The following is a 24,479-nucleotide window of genomic DNA, read 5'->3' as shown; positions in this document are numbered from 1 at the left end:
GAGGATTAAGGGCCTGATTCAGCAAGGAACGCAGTTGCTTATACGCATGCAATTGGCCGATTGTTGCTTTCTGCGCATGCATATGCTATCGGGACTGTGATTGCAGAGGCTACGCAGACCTCTTGCAGAGTGATTGACAGGAAGTGCCGTTTGTGGGTGGTGACAGGGGGGTGGTCGGGTGCAGAGCCGTAGCCAGGGTAGTGACACATTGCACAGGGCACCACAGGTCAGGGGGCGCTGTTTGGGCCTGTCAAAGTTGTGTATATTATTATTCTTGCTTGTAGCTTTCTCTTATTTCATCCCCAGCATCTCCTGGCCTTTCCTTTCTCTTCCCTGGCCCTTCCCCATGAAGCCATGGCCTTTTTTTGGGTGCATTATGTCCCTTTGAAAAATGAGGGGGGTGCCAATGCTCTTTCTGGCACAGGGCACCAAAAAGTCTATTCTGAACACCTCACACCTCACAATATTGTTTTTAGGAAAAAAGGTTGAACCGAGGTAGCTGGATGACTACGCTAAGTGCCACAAGTGGGCGGCACAAACACGTGGCCCATCTAGAAGAGGCACTGCAGTGGCAGACAAGATGGCAGTTTGAAAAACTAGGCCCCAAAGAGTACATACTTGGCGCTGCTACTTTGTTGATGCACATGCGGCTAAGATGCACACAAACACAGAAAAAGAAAAAAAAGAAAATGTTTTAATTTTTTGGGGCACTTTGGGGGTTACACCTCCCTTCAACGGACCAACTGGCCCTTGACTTATGACTAGGGATGTGCAGGCTCGGATTAGTTTGGATTTTCCTGCCAAGTTCGGATTTTCCTGCCAAGTTCGGATTTTTCCCGCCAAAAATCGGGTCTTAGAAAGAGGCAAAATGTCATCTTTCATGGACAAACATCATCTTTCATGGACTTTTGTCCAGGAATGATGATGTTTGTCCATGAAAGATGACATTTTGCCTCTTTCCGAGACCCCATTTTTGGCAGGAAAAATCCGAACTTGGCAGGAAAATCTGAACTAATCTGAGTCTGCACATCCCTGCTTATGACACAGGCGCACGCGCACGCCTGGCGCTGCTACTTTGTTGATGCACGTGCGGCTAAGGCGCACACAAACACAGCAAAGGAAAAAAAGAGAATGTTTTAATTTTTGGGGGCACTTTGGGGATTACACCACCCTTCAACAGACAAGCCAGCCGGCCCTTGATTTATGACACAGGTGCACGCTTGGCGCTACTTTGTTGATGCACGTGCGGCTACAGCATACACAAGTCACAAATACAGAAAAAGCTTTTATTTTTTTTGGAGTGCACTTTGGGGGTTACACCACCCTTCAACAGATGAGCCAGCCAGCCCTTTACTTATGAGACTGACGCAAATTTGTTGATGCACGTGCGGCTACAGCACATACAAACAGAAAAAAAATTTTGCACTTGGGGGGAGCACCCCTGATGGACAGAGCACCCCCTGGACAACACTACAGCACCCCTTTAGGACTACAGCCTTTATGGAACACTGCACAACACAGCCCAGCAGCCCCTATGGACTTTAGAGTGGACACAGCCCCTATGGACGACAACAGTAGCACAACTCCCACCCTCCCTCTTCACTGTCCACAGCCAGAGTGAAAAATGGCATCGACGCGGGGATCTTTTATAGAATCCAAAACCCGCGAGAATCCGACAGCGAGATGATGACGTTTTGCAACGATTTCAGATCCGTCATGCGGGATAACTTGAACCTGACTCGGATCCGGCTCGGATGGGGGGGGTTCGGATTTCAGAAATCCGAACCCGCTCATCCCTACTAATTACTAGAGATGTGCAGGTTTTCTTTATAAATGAATATTCCCAGAGTTAGCGCTCGATTTGAATCGAGTCCCGGCTCGGGTCTACCGTAAGTTCGGAACTCGGATTTAAAAATGGAATCTCGGTTTTGGATTGCATGTAATTATATATTACATGATTTTAGCTGTTTTTATCAATTTTAAAGTAATCCAAAACCAAATCAGAACCAAAACACTTGAGGGTGGTTTTGCCAAAACCATTGTATTTGATAGTGGTTTTGGCAAAACCAAAACATAGGGCACATCTCGACTAATTACAAAAACAGATATATAATCTATATTGCTCATTAAGATTTTCCAATAATATAATTAAGTGGATGTGATATACAAGGGTGGTTAAGTACGTAAGGTAACAAGACCTCTCATTGCGTAAATTTATTCAACTCATACGTATAATCAATAATATGGCTTTGGTACAGATTATTTTTCCACACAGTACCCATACTTGTCTAAGCATTTTTTCCCAACGGTACACCAAGGCATCTATCCTGGCATAGAAGAAATCAGTGTCAAGCACCTGAAGCCAGGACATGATGGCTTGCTGAACTTCGCAGTCAGTTGCGAATCGCCTTCCACCCAGGTGCTTCTTCAATGGTCCAAAGAGATGGAAATGCCTCGGTGCCAGGTCAGGGGTGTAGTGAGGATGGCACAGATGGTGTAATGGTTAGCGTTACTGCCTCACAGCACTGAGGTCATGGGTTCGATTCCCATACGGCCTTAACTGTGTGGAGTATGTATATTCTCCCTGTGCTTGCGTGGGTTTCCTCCGGGTACTCCGGTTTCCTCCCACACTCCAAAAAATATACTGGTAGGTTAATTGGCTCCCCACAAAATTGACCATAGTGTGTATGTGTGTGAGCATGTGGTAGGGAATATAGAGTGTAAGCTCCACTGGGGCAGGGACAGATGTGAATGGGTAAATATTCTCTGTAAAGTGCTGCAGAATATGTGTGCGCTATATAAATAACTGGAAATAAATCAATAAAAATAATACAGTACCTCCCAATGGTAGCACCATAACAACACACGCGTACGGTTGGCTGAAAGTGGCCTGACATTATCAAAGGCAAAGCACCAAACCCAAACCTGTTCCTGGGACATTATTATCACAGTACACCGACAAGTTGGTGACAAATTTCAGCTGCGGATGTGCCCTTTCCAGAAATCTGATCACACTACGCACCTCAATGTTTGACCATGTTTCCGCCAATTCGTCATCTTACAACTGATGTTGGGTCAGTATGACTTATATGAGGCACAGTCTAATGGCGGTGAGGGGAAGCAGTAGTCTACCTGCTCTGGTCTGGTGGGAAATTAGAATGAAATAGAGAACATTACACATGTGAGAGGTCTTGTTACCTTACTTATTGAACCACCCTTGTGTATTTAATCATGTTTTGTAAAATATAGAATTTCTTTACGCGTATTTGGCAGATGTTTGTGTATTGAGTGGCTGTCATTTGGCACCATAAAGCCTACATATTTTCCCATTTACAATTATGATCAAGTATTTGGAAAATCAGGTTTCTTCTCTCAGACTATAAACAAATTAAAATTCATACACAGATGTTGAACTTTGATCAATTTTTTTATTAACAATATATTCAAACATCTGTGATACAATTAAGATACTCTGTAAGGCGATATTAATTTTCAATCTTTAATGTAACATGTATACATAAATAAATAACAGAAAAATAAATACATAATCCATCTTTTAAACCAGTGGTGGAAACACATGTCTGCAACGCAGACTCATGTAGATAAAAAAAAAAAACAGGTTTACTACAGAGTACTAAAATATAAGGCCTGATGATTTCAAAGTAAGAGTAATAATTAAGGACTGAAATACTGCAGGAAGAACAGAGGCCCATGACCTGCGTTTCCACTTTGAAATTCAAGATTCCTCTAATTATTTTTCCTAGTCTAAGTTTGAACTTTCTTTGCCAGTCTTTTCCTAAAACGCTGGGATAAATTATACATTTTACTTGAACACTAACAAAACTAATTTCCATATGTTATTTAATATATGTTATTAGTCTTTGTTAAAAAAAAATAAAAAACAGACTAGGAGACTTCTGCATGCTTTGTCCAATTTTATCCCTCTCTCCACTGTCTCTTCCTCATTCTTTCCCCGGTCTCCTCCCCCTCAACTTGACTATCTCCTATCCCTACCAATTTGGATCCATTAGCTGTGAATGACATTATGGGGGGAACTTAGAGTGCTCTCCTCCCCATGCATACATATAGGGAAAAATTCAAAAACCAGCTGGTAATGATTTAACAATTGTCCCGATTGGTGTCAAACTTATCAGTAATCATTTAATTCTTGTAAACCCTGCTTTGTTTTCATTGCTGGGCAGTGATATTGGAACCCACACATAAAAGGCTTCAGTATATAAAAGCAAGATTATACATAATGCTGTATTGTGTTCTGCTTTCTCAAATTTGGCTGCCCAAAACATATTTAAAAGAAAACAATATTATTCTTTTCTTCAACTTTTTTGATCATATAACAACTCCAATAATGTTTCTATTAGACAATGATATATTCTGATCTTTCTGGCATTTATTTGCTCATATAACAACATTTCGCAGTGTACTATATCTGAACTGGATGCAAATGTATATATGTATGTACTGGAAATGTTTGCCAGATTATATGTCTTCAATATGGTTTACTATATATATATATATATATATATATATATATATATATATATATATATACACAAAACAAACATACATAATCCCAAATCTATATTATCTATATCTTTACCTAGTACTAGACGTTCATCTTTACGCTACTATTGCAACTAAGTTATGTTATTTGTGGTACATACTGTACTTTTAAAAGTAAAACAAAAATCACATTGTAACAATATTTTTGTTCTATCACCAAAATCTTTATTTAAAGACCTGATTACATATATTGAGAATGTCTTTATTGCATAATTTCTAAGTTAAAGTTACTTTTACACCTGCCTCAGTTTTCTACATTACACTTTATAAAAGTATATTTTTAACTTAAAAATATACATTTTGTATTATAGTAATGTTTTTGTATTATTTATATGTCATTTACATGGTGAATGTCTGAGAATAATCTTTGAAATTCTGATATGTATTTTTTTCCTTGCTTCATTTTTAAGATACACTTAGAGGAATTTAAGGGTAAAAAACAATTCGGTATTTCAATTGCTGTTTTTCTAGGTTTGGTTGTTTTTCTGTGTGAAATGTGGAATGAAAATCAGCTTTAAAGATGGTAATAAACAAGAAGAGGGAGGATATTACAGATGCTTAGAGCACAGCTATTACACTCTACGAAAGAAATACCAGGTGGATGGTTTAACATAAAAAAAAAACTTTTCTATTACACATCCCCTTTAATAAATTTCAAAATATGTTTCCTTCAGGACATAATAGAATAAAAAATAGCATTCTCTTCTGATAATGTGTTATATGTGTTACATTAAATTCACCCCAAAATGCATTTTTCTTCTGAATAATATACTATGTTATAAGTATTAAAGGACAGCTTATATTATACCTGTACCTTCAAAAAAACATTTGATTTTACCCAATACACAATGCCAAGGGTGTATTTAAGAGCTGTTAAATGCATTTCATGCTGATAACAGCCCCCCCCCCCCAACGCCCCACACACACTACCCCCATGTGTATATGCTCTAAAAATGTTACCTCACAGTAATTTGGGCTGAAATGGTGTTTTCCTTCTTTTTTATAATCAATTTATTTTATACTGATTACTGCATTTGAAAATAACCAGGAAGAAGGGTAAATATTTGATAAAATTGTCATATTGGAGGGTATGTGAGCTGCGATAAAACATATATGTATAGAATAGATATATACTTATATAGTGAGGTATGGAATCTCTTCGCTTTAGTTACTCAGTATATTCAGAGTAAATATATTTGAGGAGGATACTCAGGGACTATGTCATACAAACAGACATTATCACCAAGTGTTCTCTCCTGCAGAGGCGTGCAGCTAAACAATTTAATGAGTATGGGAAAGGGCGAAGAGAAAGGCGACTGCAATTTTTAAATATAATTTAGTATACTCTAGTCATTATGCTCCAAATTATGGAGAAATAAATATTCCTCATCAAAACTCTAAGCCCCAAGCATTCTAAATATATACTGTGTATTATAAACAACAAACCCAGTAAAATCATAAATCAGTCTTATAAAGATTATCATATTAAGCATATATATGCAATTAGCCTTAAACTCCATTTTCACGTCTTAAATTATCCATAAGAGACAAGAATCTCCTATAATACAGCTGTGCAGTAGTCTATTAACCTGCGCCTCTCTGCCTCTGTTTGGTGACCAATTGAACAAGCAGGTTGCCCTTATATACAATGAGTAACTAAATGGTGTAACTGCAGTACGAAATAAAATACTGTTACAAAAATAATAGGCTCAATATTTTCTCTCCTCTACTTCAGTTCAGCCATCCTTTCTTATCCCTCTTTAGTTGCCTGCCTTGGGATAATAGATCAGCCATTATCTTAATTTGTTTAAGCAACTACTCAGACTTAATCTTTATGTGTTGCATAAATCAACACTGTCAGCTTATCATAACCACATATAATATAACTAGCCTCTGCTTTAATAGTGTATGATTAATATGCATTTTCAAGTTCATGGTGATTTGATTTGCTCCTGATCCTGGCAAGTCGCGGCTTTTTATTCTTTATAGGCTTCACTGTGTCTTTTCCAAAGTCTTTTAGTTCTGACTGGTTGTGGAAACGGGTATAACGCTTGCACCGGCATGATGTAACCACTCTGATTTTGTATATTCTCACTTCATTGTCAGGACACAGCAGCTGAATGCGCTGTGTGTGACTATGAGCAGGTACGCAGCGGTAATCCATTGTGCTCTGACGCCACCATTTTCCCCGGCCAATAGAGTTTGGTAGAAGGTGAGATGGTAAACATTGACCTGAGCAAACTAGCTCTTTGATTGGTTTGAGACTGCGACAAGGACCATCGGTGATGAACTGAGTGGAGCGCAACTCTCTGCAACTGAATCCTGATGGATCTGAAGGCAAATGAAAAGTAAATATATATTTATTTTTAATTGTTAAATCACACATCAATTACGAACATACTGCATTGGGAAATATAAACTTGTCATGCACAATGCACAATATAAAATTCACACTTCTATATAAGTATGCCTATGATCTGCACAAGAAGTGAAGACAACCATTTGTAAGCAGAAACAAAATTCATGAGTATAAAGCCTATCAATTGACTAATAACTGCCTTTTTAGGTCAGAAAGATGTCATTAGTTCCAATAAACTTTAAGGTTGTTTTTTTGATTGCTGGTTCAACCTATAAAATTTACAGAATGGCTGCTTCATCTGTGTGTACTGCAGATGAGACGTACACTTTAAAGCATCAATGGATATGCTATAAGCTTCGGTTACAGCTTTCATGTGTCCAGTTTTTCCCAGAACAGTTACTTTTACACATAGAAACTCACAATACTTATTTGCCAATAGTTGAAACTCCTGATGAAAACAACTTAACTGGACAAATTGGGATAGGTTCCCTATCGGCACAACCATCTCCCCTAGTCCCCAAGTGTGCTGTATTGGAATTATCCTTAACTCCTCCCTCTCCTTCAAACCACACATTCAGTACCTCTCACTGTCCTTCCGTTTCCATCTCAAAAATATTTAGAGGATCAGACCCTTTCTCAACTTGGATGCTCTAAGGGCAGGAAGTACTAAGCATCGCATTAGCAATGCAGTACATCCTACCCGTCTTCGGGTACATACCGCGGTATGTACCAAGAATATCGCAAAGGACAGCTTTCCCGATAATAGTTGTCCTTTGCGATGCAGCCAGACTTCCAGGTTTAATACCAAGAAGTCCCTCTGGCATCCTTCTGTGCATGCCAGAAGGACGCTGGCTGCCGGGTCTCCTGGGAGGGTGTGATCAGATCCTTCCCAAGGGGGAGCATCCCGAAAAGAAGCCCATAGGCTTCTATTAGGTAACAACACCTCAGGGGGCGTTACCCATCGGGGTGAAGCATTCCGGTGCTTTGTACATATGGGGAATATGGTAAAATACCTGAAAACTGCATTTTCGGGGTGTTTACAGCATTTTTCTATTTAGTACATCTCAGCCTAAGACCCTCACTCACTCACTGGTAAGCTCCAGATTGGAAAACTGTAACCTCATCCTATCTGGCCTCCCTGACTCCCACCTCTCTCCACTCCAATCTGTCCTCAATGCTGCTGCCCCTCTCTTCTTCAAGCTCCCCCCCCCCTTCAGAACCCAATTCAAGCTTCTCACACTCATTTACAAAGCCCTCACCCAATCCTCTCCAATTTACATCTCTGACCTCAACTCCTTTCACACACCTGCCCACTCACTTCGCTCCACAACTACATGCCACCTCTTCTGCTAGCTACTGGTGCTTGTAAGTGTGTTATAGTGGTCAATCCAATTAGCCTTGAACCCATCGCAGGTGCGAGTCACCTCGGCATCAGCACCCGGAAATCGCTCAAAACTGCTCTATTGGGCTGCAAGCAAAAATGAGCAAATTCAGGCTGAGAGCGCGAGTGCGAGATGCGGTGCCATTGCCGACGTTTTAACGCTGTGGAATTGGCAACTCACACCCTTCATGGTTAACTGGGTTGACCCACAGGTCAACAGAATAATATTCTATGTCATAGCTTCTAATAACAGAATGCATATTTTCAGACTTGTTTATGAACTTGAATTTGCACCTTGTTTGTTTGTAAACATAAAACTTTCTTTTTTTAAACTAATTGGACATGACATGCTGTTTGTTCTAATTAACTTCAGTCCATTTGTACAAATTAAGTACAAATCAGATGTACAAATAACATTAATTTATAAAAAATGTCTTTATAAAGTAGTTTGTAGTGTGGTTAATAAGGTGTAAATGACTAGGTTGTAACCACACTATCACCCCCAAAGTCTCCACAAATACATAAAAGTAGAAGAATTATTGCATCATTTTGTGAGGAAAATAGATGCACAGCAGCTGTGATTATCATTATAGTCAGTGGCAAACGCAGGATTTCTAGAGGGGGGTTTCCAAATGCCTGATTTTAGAGTGAGTGTGGCCAGTCCATGAAGAAGGTAGAATTAGCACTTAACCAGCTTTAATATGCGTCATACAAAGTATATTGTGTATCATAATTCCAGCATATACAGGACCAGCAATCACAGTAAGCCATTAAATGCAGCAGTAGGGCCAATGCTGCGTGAGCTGAATGGTTTTATTTTAGATGTGGGATCCATTCCAGAGTATTAGAGCAAGTCCCGGAGTCTGGGGGAGCAGCAGAAGAACCTAGCACTGCCCTGGACATATATGTACAGTACATATTGGGCTCTGTAGCAGCACATCCTTAACAGTGAATGTTTTCCAGATCTCCTAGTTGGTGCACAGGTTATTTATTACTGGCTGATACATGTTAAAAGATCCACAGGTGGTGCTAATTATTTCATTTGTGATACTGAGAAGAACATACAGCACTAGTAATATTGTATTATATTACTATTTCTATTGTGGTCATGGTGTGGGCTGGGGAGGGGGGTTTCTAGGCAGATGGAACCCCCCCCTGCATTTGCCTATGAAAGTATGGGGGGAGGCTTCCTGAAAGAGTAGTCCGGGAGACAGGTAGAGATTGCTGTCTAGCCACTCTGATTGTTAGACAGCCGGGGAGTATCTTTCTCTCTCTGCCTTTCAGCCGGATGCCTTATGCACGAAGCAAGCGGAGACACACTCCATATAGATGCCCCTCCGGCTCAGCCCACCCCTGTTCGAAGGCCCCTAGAATTGTGGGGCCCTGGGCAGCTGCCCAGTCTACCCATACTGGCCCATAAGATGGCCTTGCATAACGGGGCAGGGAGGATGATCCGGCAGATGCAATAAGTAGACCATTGAATTACTAGTTATTATATATTAACCTTAACGTGAAATGTTTGTATGTATAGGTCAGTTATTCTCAAACTCAGTACTCAGGACCCCACACACAGGTTATGGCTTCCAGGTCACCCAGCAGGTGCACAGGTGTGTCCATTACTTACTGACACGTTTTAAAAGATCCACAGGTGGAGCTAATTATTTCACTAGTAATTATGTGAGGAGACCTGCAAAACATGCACTGTTTGGGGTCCTGAGGACCGAGTTCAAGAATCTGCGGTATAGGTGTCTCCTACTTAGGCCCGTATTCAATATGGGGCAAAAAGTCTGAGCTTGGACTTTTCGCCATCATCGCCGTTTTTTCAGGGATAAAGTATCGGGCGCGTGTCCGCTTATCCCCGTATTCAATTAGGATCCGAAGAAAACGGGACACGGCGGAAAGGTAAGTATTGAAAAATCCAGGGAATTTTTGGGAAATTTTCCTGGCACCCCCCCTAAAGATGTCCATACATGGGGGATCACTCTGGGTACCCCCATTTTTGCCAGCTGAAGGTAATCAGGGTTTTTAAGTAGCAGCGGCAGGTGCATAAATGCGCCTGTGAAGAAGGGGTGAAGAATAGCACTTAGCTTTTTTATTTTCAAAAAGAAACTACTTCCATCAAATTTGGGGTACATGAAAATGGGTGCAAGCATATTTTGAAGTCCCTAAAATAATTTTTGAAAATTCTTAAAAAATGCACCTGCCTCTACTACCCACATTCTAGAAAACACCTGTGGCATACACGGGAACCCCCCCCCCCCTGAATCAATAGCGCTAGTTTAAAACTTTGTTCCCCAATATTTTTTTTTCAACCCCAAAATTAAAGTACATTTTTGGTGTGTCCTGAGGATTTATTTATTTATTTATTTATTTATTTACAGATGACTTTTAGGGGACCCGCCCAGGGCTTCAGGTTATTTATTTTAAGCCTGCACCCCTAAACCCCAATTCTGAGTTTTTTTTCGCAATGTAATACATGGAGAAAAGTTATCCCCGTTTTTTAACAAAGACTTTTCGCACCGTCGAAAAGTCTTTGAAATTGAATATGGGGATAATTGAAATAGGCGAAAATTATGTCATTGCCGATAAATTATAGCCGATAATGGACTTTTCGCCTCTAATTGAATATGGCCCTTAGAATTTTAATACATGTTCTTTACATTTTTGTGTTAAAACGATTGTGATTGGCTGAGAGTTGTAGTCCAACAGCAGCAGCATTATTATTATTATTATTATTATTATTATTATAAGATCCTATTGTGGAATTCTGTTACTACTACTAAGCTTTAGCATAGCAAGTGCCTCAGGCTTGCCGATAATCTGGCTGCCTCTTCTGGTAGGAGGCAGCCAGCTCGGCACAGCGAGGGAGGGAAAGGGGGGTATGATGCAATATTTACGAAAAGGACGGAAGGGCATGGCCACGTGATAGAGTCATCACCCCCGCTATGTAATGCGAATATTACCGGCATGTGTAGCCAAGGGCGGGGCCACGATGACACAATTCAGCGTGAATTGCGTCATCTGCTCCCTCGAACCAGCCACCTAAGCGCATACTGGCAGGTGTATGCGGGTGGGTTGCGCCGGCCGGCAGACTTGCCCGCTCTTCTGGGGGTTCGGGAGCGATACCAGATTTTCGGTAGGCTCCCGACCATTTCGGGAGGGTAGACAAGTATGAAGTAATACTGATAATGTATATTAGAAATCTTCAATACATTTTCAAAAATGTCACAGGGCCTTTTTATCTGAGAGAAAAAATGAAATATGGCGATATTCTAGCTAATACTGTAATTCCCTGTGAATTGGTCCTTTGCTGATCACACATACAATACGCAATGTATAATTTTAATAATGTACGATGGAAAGAAAAATGTATTCCATTTCTTAAAGTACTGTATATATTATTTTCCCTGTGGGCATAACATGCCAAATGCTTCATCAGATTAATGGGTTTGCAAATCCAACATATCAAGCTTTCCAGAACTTTGGAGTTACATGGTCTAATGCTTCAAAGCACATTTGAAATGTGCCTTGTCGCCAATAAAACAGGATTTTCTTTATAAATGGTTTACTATGTGTGCTGGAGTAAACATGGCCAAATGCACCATCTAGATGTAGAATTGATTCTTTAGCTTCTCTGAATTTTGAAATAGATTCCTATGGAGTTCTATGGACAGTTTATACTAAATTAATTTTCACATGGGGAAATATGTATAGGTAGTCTAAATGCACTATATATATATATATATATATATATATATATATAATTCAGCTCTTTTCCCCTGTTCCTCAAGAAAGCCAAGCCTCTAGTAATCTCCTTACTACTACAGTACTAGGCTGTGGTCCATGTAGAGTAGTAAGCAGTAGTAAAGTGCAGCACATTTCCCCGCAAACCACTATCCTTCTTGCTCTTGTCACTCAATTACATCTGCTATACATCAGTTTTCCAGTTTTGCTAAACTGGTGCTGCCATACATTACCAGTTCTATATTCTTCCCTTTACTATTGTAGCACAGGTTAATTGCTGTAAATAAAAGAAAAAGACAAAATATCTGAAGGTTGTTGTAGGGGAGACCATGCATGACATATGAGGAACATGTTTAATTTACAATACTATTATTATGGCACTTCCATCTACAAACATAAAATGCTCTGTTGTGTGGCTAAAATAAAAAGTGTTGTAGGCAGTATTGGTACATCACTGACCGGAGCGTTTTTTAGGTGTATTAATAGATTATAGGACATAGACTGAAACAATGCCTATTAGTGTGCAAACTCTGGTAAGCTCTGTACGTTTAGTGATACCTTTATAGAAGCTAGTTAAAGCCTTGCAGCAGGAATACTATTCAATAAATTATGTTAACATTTCTATATATACATATAAAGAGAAACTAGCATAAGTACATATAAATCAATGACCCTCACCATGGCCCCCCTCTCACAAGTCTTATTTTCTTATTTAAGAGTTGACCCGTACAGGCTCTGGGTGTACCATCGGTTAGGATGTTTCTGGTATTATGGTAATACCATAGACCCACTGTAGATGGAGAAAAAAGGCAAAGGCTTCTCCTTTATGTTTCACTGCAGAAGTAGGTTTATGATACTTGAATTAAGATGAATTCAGGGCTCTGCTTTCCAGAGTGGGGAAATCACTGCCTGGAGTTAGGGTAAGAGAGCTACTGGGAACAGGAAGGATCAGGAAAAAAAAAGTCATGGGGCTAGAGAATTATAGGTAGAGCGGGCAAAGAGAACATGATTGAGAGGGAGCCAGAGAGCTGGGCAAAGGAAACAGAACCAGAGAAGGAAGAGATGGAGAGAATTGATGCATAAGGGTGACTAAGCATGAGCAAACTTAAACCACAAGGTTGATGGAGAAGGGCTCCTCAAAGAGATGATAACTAGCAGTCTAGGGGCTCCATTTATCAACAAAGCATAACCCTATTAGTGCTCACTAAAGGGGTTATGACTTCCTTTCTGGATTTAACAAACAACGGTAATCTAAGAGAACATTACAGTAAAATTTGTAATTTTTCCTCTACTGATATGACGATGTTGGAAACTTTCCTTAGTTTAGGCATGCAAGGAGATGGCAAAGATGTTTTTGCTACATCATGATTGTTAGACAGAAAACTTACTGAGGCATTATATTCCCTAAAGCTGCGTGTCCACTTGCAGATATAAATGAGCGATTGTTATCGTTCACTCATTAATCGTGCATAAATCGTGTAGTTTAATGGGCATCAATCATCACCTGAACATGCCGGTCAATCTGCCGATAACGATCGGCAGATTGACCATGTTCGGGGATGAGGGAGGGTGCCTGCACTGAACGACATATCGTTCAGTGTAGGCACTACAGGGGGATGAGGAAGTCGTTCCACTATTTGCAATTGGATACGCGGTTTAAGAGACTGAATATGTATTATGATCTGTCTTGCATTCTTTAAAGAAATAAGTGTCGTGATATGAATAACAAATCCTAGGATATTTATTTGTATACACTAAATTCTGGTTTTGCATACATAATATTGCAGTGCATTTGGTAAGCAAAGTAATTGTGTTTTCTTTACTGTTTTATTACAATTGATTTTCCTATATACTGGGTGAGTAAAAAAAAATTGCAAAATTCGATAGTGTACACTATTTATGCATAATTTTTTTATTGACTAATTCTTATCATATATATATATATATATATATATATATATATATATATATATAACACGAGTATAGTTGATAAATTATGAAAGTGAAGCATGATGTTTTATGTCACTAATAAAATTGCTATAATGCAGGTATGGTGAATTCATTCACATAATAAGGAAGGTTCATTCACATCATAAGGTAGGTATGGTTCTGGTGCAGGGGCGTATCTATAATGGGTATCTATAATGGGTGCAGAGTGTGCAGTTCACACAGGCCCCTGGGTCAAGGGGGGACCAGCACTGCATACCCTCAACTCATATTTTCTAATACTTATCTCTCTGAGGTTACGCAATTTGGTTGTCTCAGCCCGCGGGAAAATGGCTGCCACGGCCATTCTTCCAGCATTTTGCGCATGCGCAGTGAGGAAATCACTGAGACAATGGCAGCTGTGCCATTTTCCCAGCGACCTGTGCATGCGCAGTAGACTCTGGGCACAGATTAGTGCGGGATGTAGTCTGGAAGCCGATGGTCTAAATCCCGACCGCCAGCTTCCAGACACTGTAATCCCGGCCTGGTACTAATGACAGGCGTCGAAAATTCGACGCCTGTCATTAACCAGACGCCAGAAGAGCGACGCCCGGCATACCGAACGAAGGTAAGCTGGGCGCGGGCAGCCGCTGGTTTGGTTAGGTTTAGGGCTCCCGGAGGGGGTTAGGCACCCCCCCGGGAGGGTTAGGCTAGTGTTAGGAACCCCCCCCCGGGAGACTTCGGTTTAGGTAGTGGAGAAGGGGGGGTTAGGTTTAGGCACTTACAGAGGGGATTAGGGTTAGGCACTTCGGGGGGGAGGTTAGGGATGGGCACCCCTAAGGGAGGGTTATTGTAGGGAATTAGGTTAGCGATACTTACCTTAGGACGATCAGGATTTTCACCCTTGCTGGGCAGCCGCTGTCGGGATTTGAACCGCCGGCCATGTGTCCAGCGGTAATCCTTACCACACCCATTATTGCCCAGAGTCTACTGATACTGCGGTCGTCGGTCAGCTGCATCAGTCTGCCGCCAAGGGAGAGAAAAGGGGGCCCCGGACGGGGAATGCACATGGACCCCCTCCTCTCGTAATATGCCTCTGGTCTGGTGGGTTCATTCACATCATAAGGAAACCAGGCACTGGACCTGGTGCGTAAAGAAGGGCTGTTTGGCACGACTGCAGCAATAGTATATGAGGATTGATTAAAGTTGGCAAAATATAGTCATTGCTGAATGCTGTGAGCGCACTGGTTCTCTCTCTACTTAGGCCCTCATTCAGAGCCACTCGCAAACAGCAGTACGCTCGTTGCGTTCCGATGTTGAATAACCGCGCATGCGTCGGTGTAACAGTGCGCATGTGCATACGGCAGATTGCGAGCTTTTTTGGTCTCGTTCGTCAAATAGCGTACAGGAAGTGACATGTCAAATGTGATTGACAGAACAGGGCGTTTTTGGGTGTTGACGGGGGTGGAGATGGAAAAACGCAGGCGTGGCGAGGCGTTTTTGGGGCGTACATACATTAGCAAATGCGAGCGTAAAATGTGTTCGGACCGACTCATACATCACTGGATGATCCTCTTTCCCTTCAAAATGCTCGCACAGCTTAGGGTCTGGATTACTCGACCACATTGGCGATGGCCTTCTCCTCCGTCCCGGGACTCCACGATGTTGTTGCGATTAATCGCGGGAGGGCTGAAAAGCAATTAGTGTTGGATTGAAAACCGGCTTGGTATGTGTTTTGAAATCAGTTTTTTGGGATAGCACAAAACCGTACGTAGGTGGAAATCAGAGCTGCTAATGTCAGGATGACACAAGCAATTTGCGCACATTTGTGGGGGTTTATTTTGCCCTCAATTTGGTGGTTAGGGCCTATTGTAACAATAATGTCATCATGTTTTAATTTTCGCACCATTTTATTTTTGCCTCTTGAATTTGCCTCGTTATATGATTTTTTAAACGTTCCTTAAAGAGCCCATTTTTTTTTTTTTTTTCCCAGTTTTTGCCTTTTGGTCCAGGATTAAATGTAACCCATTTGTACAATAATTTCACAATCCAATGTCAGTTTTTTTGTTTCAATTTATTGCTCAAACAAAATAAAAAAAAATTAAAAATTTGGGAACATCTTTTTTTGCCAAAGATATGTCCCAAAATCAAACAAATTGGCCCAACATAACTGTTGACATAAACATACAAAAAAAATGTAAAAACATTTCACAAGAAAGGAGAGGGAAGTTTTGACCAGAAAGGAATATGAGCCAAGCACAGAAGGATTGTGGGAAAAGTCACCATTGCTGTCATCGTTTTTTCACCCGTTTGGATGGGGGAGGGAGGGCGCCAGACCGGGTCCGGGATGTCATCGGGCTGGCCTGTCCAGAGGCAGATGTTGTGGCCTCTGGACTAGGCACAGGGCTAGGCACATTTGGAGGATTGGCTGATGTTGTGCCAGAGGTGGAGGATCCTGATGTTCCGGCAGGAAGGGAGGTCGGCTCCACCATGTGCTGGCGAATGAGCTGCTCCAGGGCATTGGCGATGCGGATGTTGGCCCTGGTATTTTCCGCCAGGGCCTGACCAATGGTCACGTTGGCCGCAGCATTTTGCTCCAGGGCCTCAGCCACCCGTAGCAGACTGGCGTCCATCCTCTGCAGAATCTCCGTATGGAAATCCAATTTGAAATTGAGTTCTGTGAGGAGGGACACTGCCTGCGAGGGGGATTGCCCTGGACTGGCTTCTGCAGGGTCCTCAGCCGGATGTACTGGTTCCTCCCCTGCCGAGCCAGCAGAAATTCGGCGGCCAAGGCTCCCCTCTGGAGCAGATTCATCCGCCTGTGTCTCTGTTAGGAAAAAAGAGAAAAGCCTCACATTAGAATCTACATATTGGCACAATAACATTTCAGAGTTGATGACATCCAAAGATTTACCTGGGACAACATGAGGAGCCGCAAAGTCTGGCATGTCCGTATCCATGTTGGACACGCCAAACACCTCCACAGGCTGCACACACCACTGTGCCAGCTCTTCTAAATCGGTCAACTCCAATGACACAGGGGTGGGACCCCCACCTGTCCCCCTTGCATGCCTAGCCCTGTCCGCGAGTTTTTGCTTTAGGCGATATTTGAAGTCGCCCCATCTGTGGGAAAAAATGGAAGCCATTATCCTTTTGTTTAAAATGGTGTTTGTTTTTAGGGGGGGCAAGTGTTTACTTACCGCCGTTTGACATCCCGGGCTAGACGGACATAATCACCCACCCTATTGACAGCAACGGCTACCTCTTCCCACATTCTCCCCTTCTGGCTTAGACTCATATTCCTGTCTGCCTGTGGCAGGATGTCCACACACTTCTGTATCAAAACCTCCATCTCCTTTCTTGTGAAATGTGGCTGCCTTTTTTTTTTGGCAGCTTTGGCCGGAATACTGGGCCCGGCAGCCTCTTCCATGTCATCCTCCTCACCTATTTGTGTAAATATTCAGATTTCACAAAATCACAACTTGCCCAATCTTATGTTTCAAATTAATCATTGATACAAAATGCATGAAAGACTTACCGCCTGACTCTTGGGCATTGTTTCCCTGGTCTGTCGCCATGTCTGAGGTCCAATCAAGAAATACACCAGAATTTTAATGTGTTTTCGTGACGTATTTATACATGCGTCCTTATTTTGCGGCCGCATCATTGATTGTGCGTTCCTATGATCCCTCCTTAATTTGTGCGGGAAACGAAACACTATTTATGGCTTGGTGTGTCTCGAGTCGAGGTGGCGTTTTTGGATTGTTGGAGGTTACCTTGGCTGGAGTTTATTGTTTGCGTATAAAGGAGTTGGCGGTTGGCGATTATTTTGTTTGGTAGATTTGCGTTTTTATTTTCCGTTCTCTTTTTTGTTTTTTATTTTTTTTACCTCGTTTCTTGATTTGGTAAGTTTTGTGAAGTCTAACTTTTGATCAATTGTTGTTTCATTGTGTTTCTTCATTTTTGTAAATTTTGGATCCATAATTTCATATATTTTAGCTTTTGATTAATTTCGGACCCAAAGACCTTTTGATTTGGACTCTTATATATTTGCTCTTGGTAAGTCCATTTTTTATCTTGTATTTGTGAACTAATTAGCGCATTTTTCACAGTTTGTATAGTGACTTGTATTTGCGAACTAATTAGCGCATTTCTACTATTTACTATTGTGACTTGTATTTGCGAACTAATTAGCGCATTTTTACTACTTACTATTGGGACTTGTATTTGCGAACTAATTAGCGCATTTTTACTACTTACTATTGGGACTTGTATTTGCGAACTAATTAGCGCATTTTTACGACTTACTATTGGGACTTGTATTTGCAAACTAATTAGCGCATTTTTACGACTTACTATTGGGACTTGTATTTGCGAACTAATTAGCGCATTTTTACTACTTACTATTGGGACTTGTATTTGCGAACTAATTTGCGCATTTTTAAATGCTTATTAATCATTTTAATTTTTTTGAGGTTGCCCTTTCGCTTTTTGGGCAAACATTTCAACCCATTTTGATGTACTGTGTGCAATGTCGTTTTGCTCTTTTGCCAAATGTGTGTTTCGCATATTTTAAGTTTGGTCAAGCACAAAATTTAGAAACAAAAATGCACAGAGTGAAATTTTTCAAATAATTTTTGTGATTAATTTCAGTTTGGACGTATCATGACAATACCCCGGCATGTAAGCAGCAATGGAAGGTATCATCAAGCTAAGTTGTTTTGAATTTTCTTTTGGGGTGGGTCCAAAGCCTTACATTACAATCTTGCCATTTCAGGTTGATCTAGGGCGGATTGTTCTGGCCATGCTCCCGGAAGCCGACCAACCTCAATCTCGTCCCAGGCGTAGGCATCGTAGGCGTGCAAGGCCCCAGATATTTCGAACACGTGTCACCCTTTTTGGAATGCCCGATGATGAGGTTTTAAGACGCTACCGTCTTCCTCCCAAAATCATCATAGACACTCTCTCATTAATAGAGAGTGATCTTGAGCGGCAAATTGACAGTCCTACAGCAATACCACCACTTACGCAATTTATGGCGGTGTTACATTTCTGTGCCTCAGGATCGTTTCAAACAACGGTGGGAATAGTGGCAGGCATCTCACAATCCTCCTTTTCCCGGATCCTGAGGGCAGTGATGGAGGCACTTTTCAAACACCGCCATCATTTTATTCAAATGCCTTTGGATATGGGTGCCCTTAGTGTGGCCAAGGCCAATTTTTACCAAATAGCTGGCTTCCCACACATCATAGGGGTTGTGGATGGTACTCACATACCACTTCAGCCTCCAGCATGGCTGGAGGCCATATTTCGAAACAGGAAACACTATCACTCCCTGAATGTAATGGTGGTATGTGATGCCTCCCTCCAGATCCTGTCCCTGAATGCAAAATTACCAGGAAGTGCACATGACTCCTTTGTCATCCGGCAATCAGGGATATGGCACAAATTAAACAACCTACAAGCTGGTGATGCGTGGCTTCTGGGTAAGTGTAGACCTTTAGTACATAACAATGTTAAGCTTGATACACAGTGATCCTGATGTTGTCTAATCTTTTTCACAGGAGACAGTGGATACCCTTGCATGCCCTGGCTGCTCACTCCTTACTTGGCTCCCACACCAGGTCCACAAAGTGAGTTTAATACCGCACTTACAGCCACCAGGCAAGTGGTGGAGCGCTGTATCGGCCTTTTAAAAGGCCGATTCAGATGCCTCCACCGCTCTGGTGGCGAGCTCATGTATTTGCCGGATATGGTTTCTAAAATTGTGGTCCTGTGTGGGATCTTTCACAACATCGCCATAAGGAGTGGTGTTCCAATGCAGCCAGAGGATGCCTTACCTGAGGATGGCCCCCCCGAGGTTGGTCGGAGGTCAGTATGTGGGGGGGCCATACGCGATGATGTGGTGGCCCGATATTTTAGGTAATTATTGATCAAACAACAGTGTGTATACCCAATGTGTTACGGTTTTTTAACGTTCATCTTTTTTTATATTAATTCTTGCACAATCTTCTGTTTGTTTGCATAATCTTTGGCACTCCCACGATGACTACTTCCTGCAACCCTTCAAAAACCTTTCTGTGGAAACTTCGGGAATATATTCTGACACCAATATTGCAACGCCATATTTGTGAAATCATGTGGGCATGGACCTTCGTCAACCAGTTCTTGATTTGTTGTGTGTTTGTTTAGTGTTTTTGGTATGTGGAGTTTTTCTGATTATCACTGTGTGTTTTGTTTGTGAGTGACCACTTTGTATTTTGATTTCTGTTGTGAATAAATATTTGGAGAGTGTAATTTGTTTCCTTTTTGGGCACGTTAGAAGCAAGTGTAAACAAAATCCCAAACGTTAATTTTACCTAAGGGGTAACCCAGTAATGAAGCAAGTGGAGCTAAAATGTAATATGTTTTTGGGGTACTAACCAACACAACAAGGAATCGTGTACAATCAGTTGCCTTCGTAAGATTGTCCTAAGCAGTTTGGCCACCAAATAGGAACCTGAAAAATGGTGTAAACTATCATGTTGACCACCACAAAAAAGGAAAATGACATTGGTACTGGGAGGTGTTTCTTGTGCCTGTTTGCATTCAAAATACAACACACAATCTGTAGTGAGTTTCTGGGGCAAACCTTGCTTGAAGAGTCTACTTATGTCAGTGTAAAGAATCTTGGATTTACTCCAAACGCATGAGACAGAGCTTGATTTTAAACAGATTTATTAAGGAACAATTTGTTAAAAAATAAAAAAAAAAACTAATTCCGAAGGAGGACCAACAGATGGTCAAGGCCCTGCATTAGCCCGGTGACCTGCTCCCGCATACGGCCCACACAATTCACAATCTGTTCCCGACGCCTCTGTTCCTCTGTGGATGACAAAAGTTTGGGGATTAATAAATCGATAATGAAGCAACATTGTAAAAAAACAAAAAACAAGCAAACACAAACTTACAAGCTTGTGGGCCAAAAATAAATTACACGGATAAAACCCAGAACCCCAAAATGTCGTATGCCAAAAATACAAGGGCCCTAAAAAAAGGCACACAGGTGTGATATGTGTATGGTGACATCAGCAGGAACAGGTAAAGACAACCCCCAAAAATACCCTAAGGCGAAAAAAAGAAAAAAAAAATGGGGACGACACATGATTACATACAAACAGTTTGTGGTGTCCAAAATAAACTTTAAAAACATACCGTTCTCCAAAACGAGAGAGCCAGAAGCCACTCCCTGGACCACCTCGGAGATGGCTACATTCCCCAACCCGAGGGGCAAGGTGTTTTCGCGATCCTGGGAGGGGGTATTTGGAGGAGGGACGGATGGAGGAGAGGGGGAATTGGGCTGGAGGGGAAGTAGGCCAGAAATTTCGGCCACAGGGTCTGGGGAGGAGGGGGGAATAGAGGAATTGGGGGTTGGAGAGAGGGGCCGGGACCGGCGTCTTGTGTGGCGATGCCGCCGTAGTGTTTGGTGTGCCCCTAAAAAATGACCAAAAAATTGTTGTTAGTTTCAATAGGAAACAAAAAAAAAAACACAATAGGACAGACATGAAAACATGCACATGCAGATATGACTACAATGACTCAATAGGACAGACATGAAAACATGCACATGCAGATATGACTACAATGACTCAATAGGACAGACATGAAAACATGCACATGCAGATATGACTACAATGACTCAATAGGACAGACATGAAAACATGCACATGCAGATATGACTACAATGACTCAATAGGACAGACATGAAAACATGCACATGCAGATATGACTACAATGACTCAATAGGACAGACATGAAAACATGCACATGCAGATATGACTACAATGACTCAATAGGACAGACATGAAAACATGCACATGCAGATATGACTACAATGACTCAATAGGACAGAGATGAAAACATGCACATGCAGATATGACTACAATGACTCAATAGAACAGACATGAAAACATGCACATGCAGATATGACTACAATGACTCAATAGGACAGATATGAAAACATGCACACGCAGTTAGGGCCCACAAGATAAACTTGAAAACCACAGTCCAGAACACTTACTTTCCGCAATCTGCATGCGAAAGCATGCCAGCAAGCGGGGCGTCTGCCGGTGCAGGTCCGACCACCTGCGCTCCAGCTGGCCAATATGTCGGCGTGAGCCGAAGGAGCGCAGGCGTCGACGTACCTCCGCATATGCGGAACGCTTGCGCCTATTGGAGATGGGTGGAGGCTGACTGGTGATCCTCCTGTCCATCACCTCCGTCAGCACCAGCAGTTCGCGCCTGGTGAATGCGGCGGATCTCATGATGGCAATGGTGTTTTTTTGACAAAATATTTTTAATAAAGCACCACAAAAAAATTTGATTGGCTAATGTATTTGGGAAATTAACAGGACAAATTCTATTGGTTAGTGTATGAGTCATGTGTTCGACAGGGCCACAAATCTCTTGAGAGTTATGATAGGCTTGATGCAGTGACATGCGTAAGCAAATTTAAATAAAGAAATGAACCACAGAAAAATTGTGGGGAGACAAACAAATAGAACAATTGTTTAATTGGGGCTAACATGTCTTTGGAACAATAAAAGCGAAGGTTTCAGCCGTACGTATTCTGCGAGCAAATACAAATACGGACAAGATTAAAGTTTATTGCATTGTGTTGAAAAAAAAAAAACAATTAAGCTAATTGATACATTGATTGGCATGATACGATTGAGGGAGGTAGGCCGAAAAAACGAGCAGGTAATCGGAATCTGACAGTCCCACTTCCGGTTTGTACTTGTGCGTGCGTTCCCTTCAAGCCATTTCGGGGATGTACGCTCGCTATTTGGCACGCTCGTTAGTCAGAGGAGGGGTCGCCTGAGTTTGGGGCGGATTTTTAGCTGCGTAGGAAAAAACGAGCGAGTGCTTGAATTTAAATATTTTTTTACGTACGGCGAACGTGCGTACGCCCACTTGCGAGTGGGTCTGAATGAGGGCCTTAGTTTACATTAACCATGTCATGTGAATTATTCCATATAATATTTTATCCATTTGCCGTAACCATATTCAATTCGCTTATACAAAGACCAGTAGGTATCAAAGATTTATATAGCTCAAAATAATATTCATATAATCCAATGACAATGATTTTCATCTAAGTAGATACATATGTTGCTAGATATAACAGCCAGTCAGTTGTTTATTTTGTAAACTGCTGAACTGCAATAGAAATAACATTTTGCATTTGACTGACTGCTTTGGGTTACTTACAACATATTTGCGCATACTACACTATACTAAATAAACTCCAATTCTGTGTGTAAGCAGATTTATGTAGCAATACATTGCTCAGTTAAATCACTGCTATATACGAAGCCTAGTTTTTCCCATGGTAACTTCACATTCATCAGGTCAGTGCATCAAGAGGCAATGTAGGTTAAAAACCATGAACGCCAGTGTTTTACCCACAACCCATGCTGCTTTGTCACAATGTTTGCCCTATTAGAGGTCATCAGCTATGATAACCCCTGGGTCCCTTTTCTCTTTGGTAGATTGTCAATGTAAATGCTTCCCAGCATGGGCTTGTTCGCTCATTGTATTTCCAATTTTCTACATACCACCAATGGACATGAAAGAACTGTGTTTTAATTGGCAGCTTTTAAATGGATTGCTCTGGTAGAAATTAATTAAAACCAGAATGCAGACTGTACTGCAGCATTTGAAAAATCCATTCAAACATTTCCTGTGTGGGTGTTTAAGACATTTTTGTACTGAGTATGATATCAGTCACTGTATAAAAGAACATTTATTCTCATTTTTAACACAGGAATCATTTATAACCAGTGTAAACTGTGGAAATGAGATTATGAGTGTTGGGATTCAGTCTGCAGACACACAAATCATAATACCACCGTATCACTTTTCCTGAATAAATGTTGTTTTCCATATCGTACAGTTTGATTTCACAGCCATTTCTCTAACTGGCCTTGAAAATATTTATATATGCTGGCCTATGTCTATGATACAGAAGGTGTAGATGTACCAAGTCTTGGAGAGAGATAAAGTACCAACCAATCCGCTTCTGTCAGTTTTCAAATTCAGCCTGTAACATGACAGGAGCCGATTGGTCGGTACTTTATCTCTCTTCACTTTATTTCTCTCTGGGTGAAATGCAGTCAAAACTCAGAAAAACCATGTTTACACAGTTTTGGCTGTATTTCCATATGTACCAAGCCCTGGAATGCGATACATTCCGAAGCTTGGACCAGGTGGATAACGCTATCTTTAGATGGCGTTACCCAGTGCAGACTATGGGCTTCTTCCCGCAATTCCTCCTGAGAGGGATCCAATCGGATTTCTTCCAGCACCCCGAGGCCTGCGCCTCCTTATGCACATGCGGAAAAGGACACCAGAGGAACTTCTGGGTCAAAAACTGGAAAATCCCTCAATCGCAAAGAACAGCTCTAATCGGGAGAACAGTCCTTTGCGATTTTCTAGGTACATACTGGT

The 24,479-nt window shown here is 41.5% G+C and overlaps 1 protein-coding gene across 1 annotated transcript in view; it reads right to left on the bottom strand.

Moving 5' to 3' along the window:
- Positions 1 to 5,503: 5,503 nt before the first annotated feature.
- SOST (sclerostin) overlaps positions 5,504 to 24,479 on the bottom strand; it is a 29,350-nt gene continuing 10,374 nt past the window's right edge. The window contains exon 2 of the mRNA XM_088480832.1: positions 5,504 to 6,912. Within this exon, the coding sequence (XP_088336958.1) occupies positions 6,494 to 6,912 (419 nt within the window). The 3' untranslated portion in view covers positions 5,504 to 6,493. The remainder of the gene's footprint in view (positions 6,913 to 24,479) is intronic.

This window comes from Taudactylus pleione, unplaced genomic scaffold, assembly GCF_031769625.1.
Source record: "Taudactylus pleione unplaced genomic scaffold, aTauple2 ptg000256l, whole genome shotgun sequence".
NCBI classification, from domain to species: Eukaryota; Metazoa; Chordata; class Amphibia; order Anura; family Myobatrachidae; genus Taudactylus; species Taudactylus pleione.
This window is presented reverse-complemented; position numbering and strand designations above follow the sequence as displayed.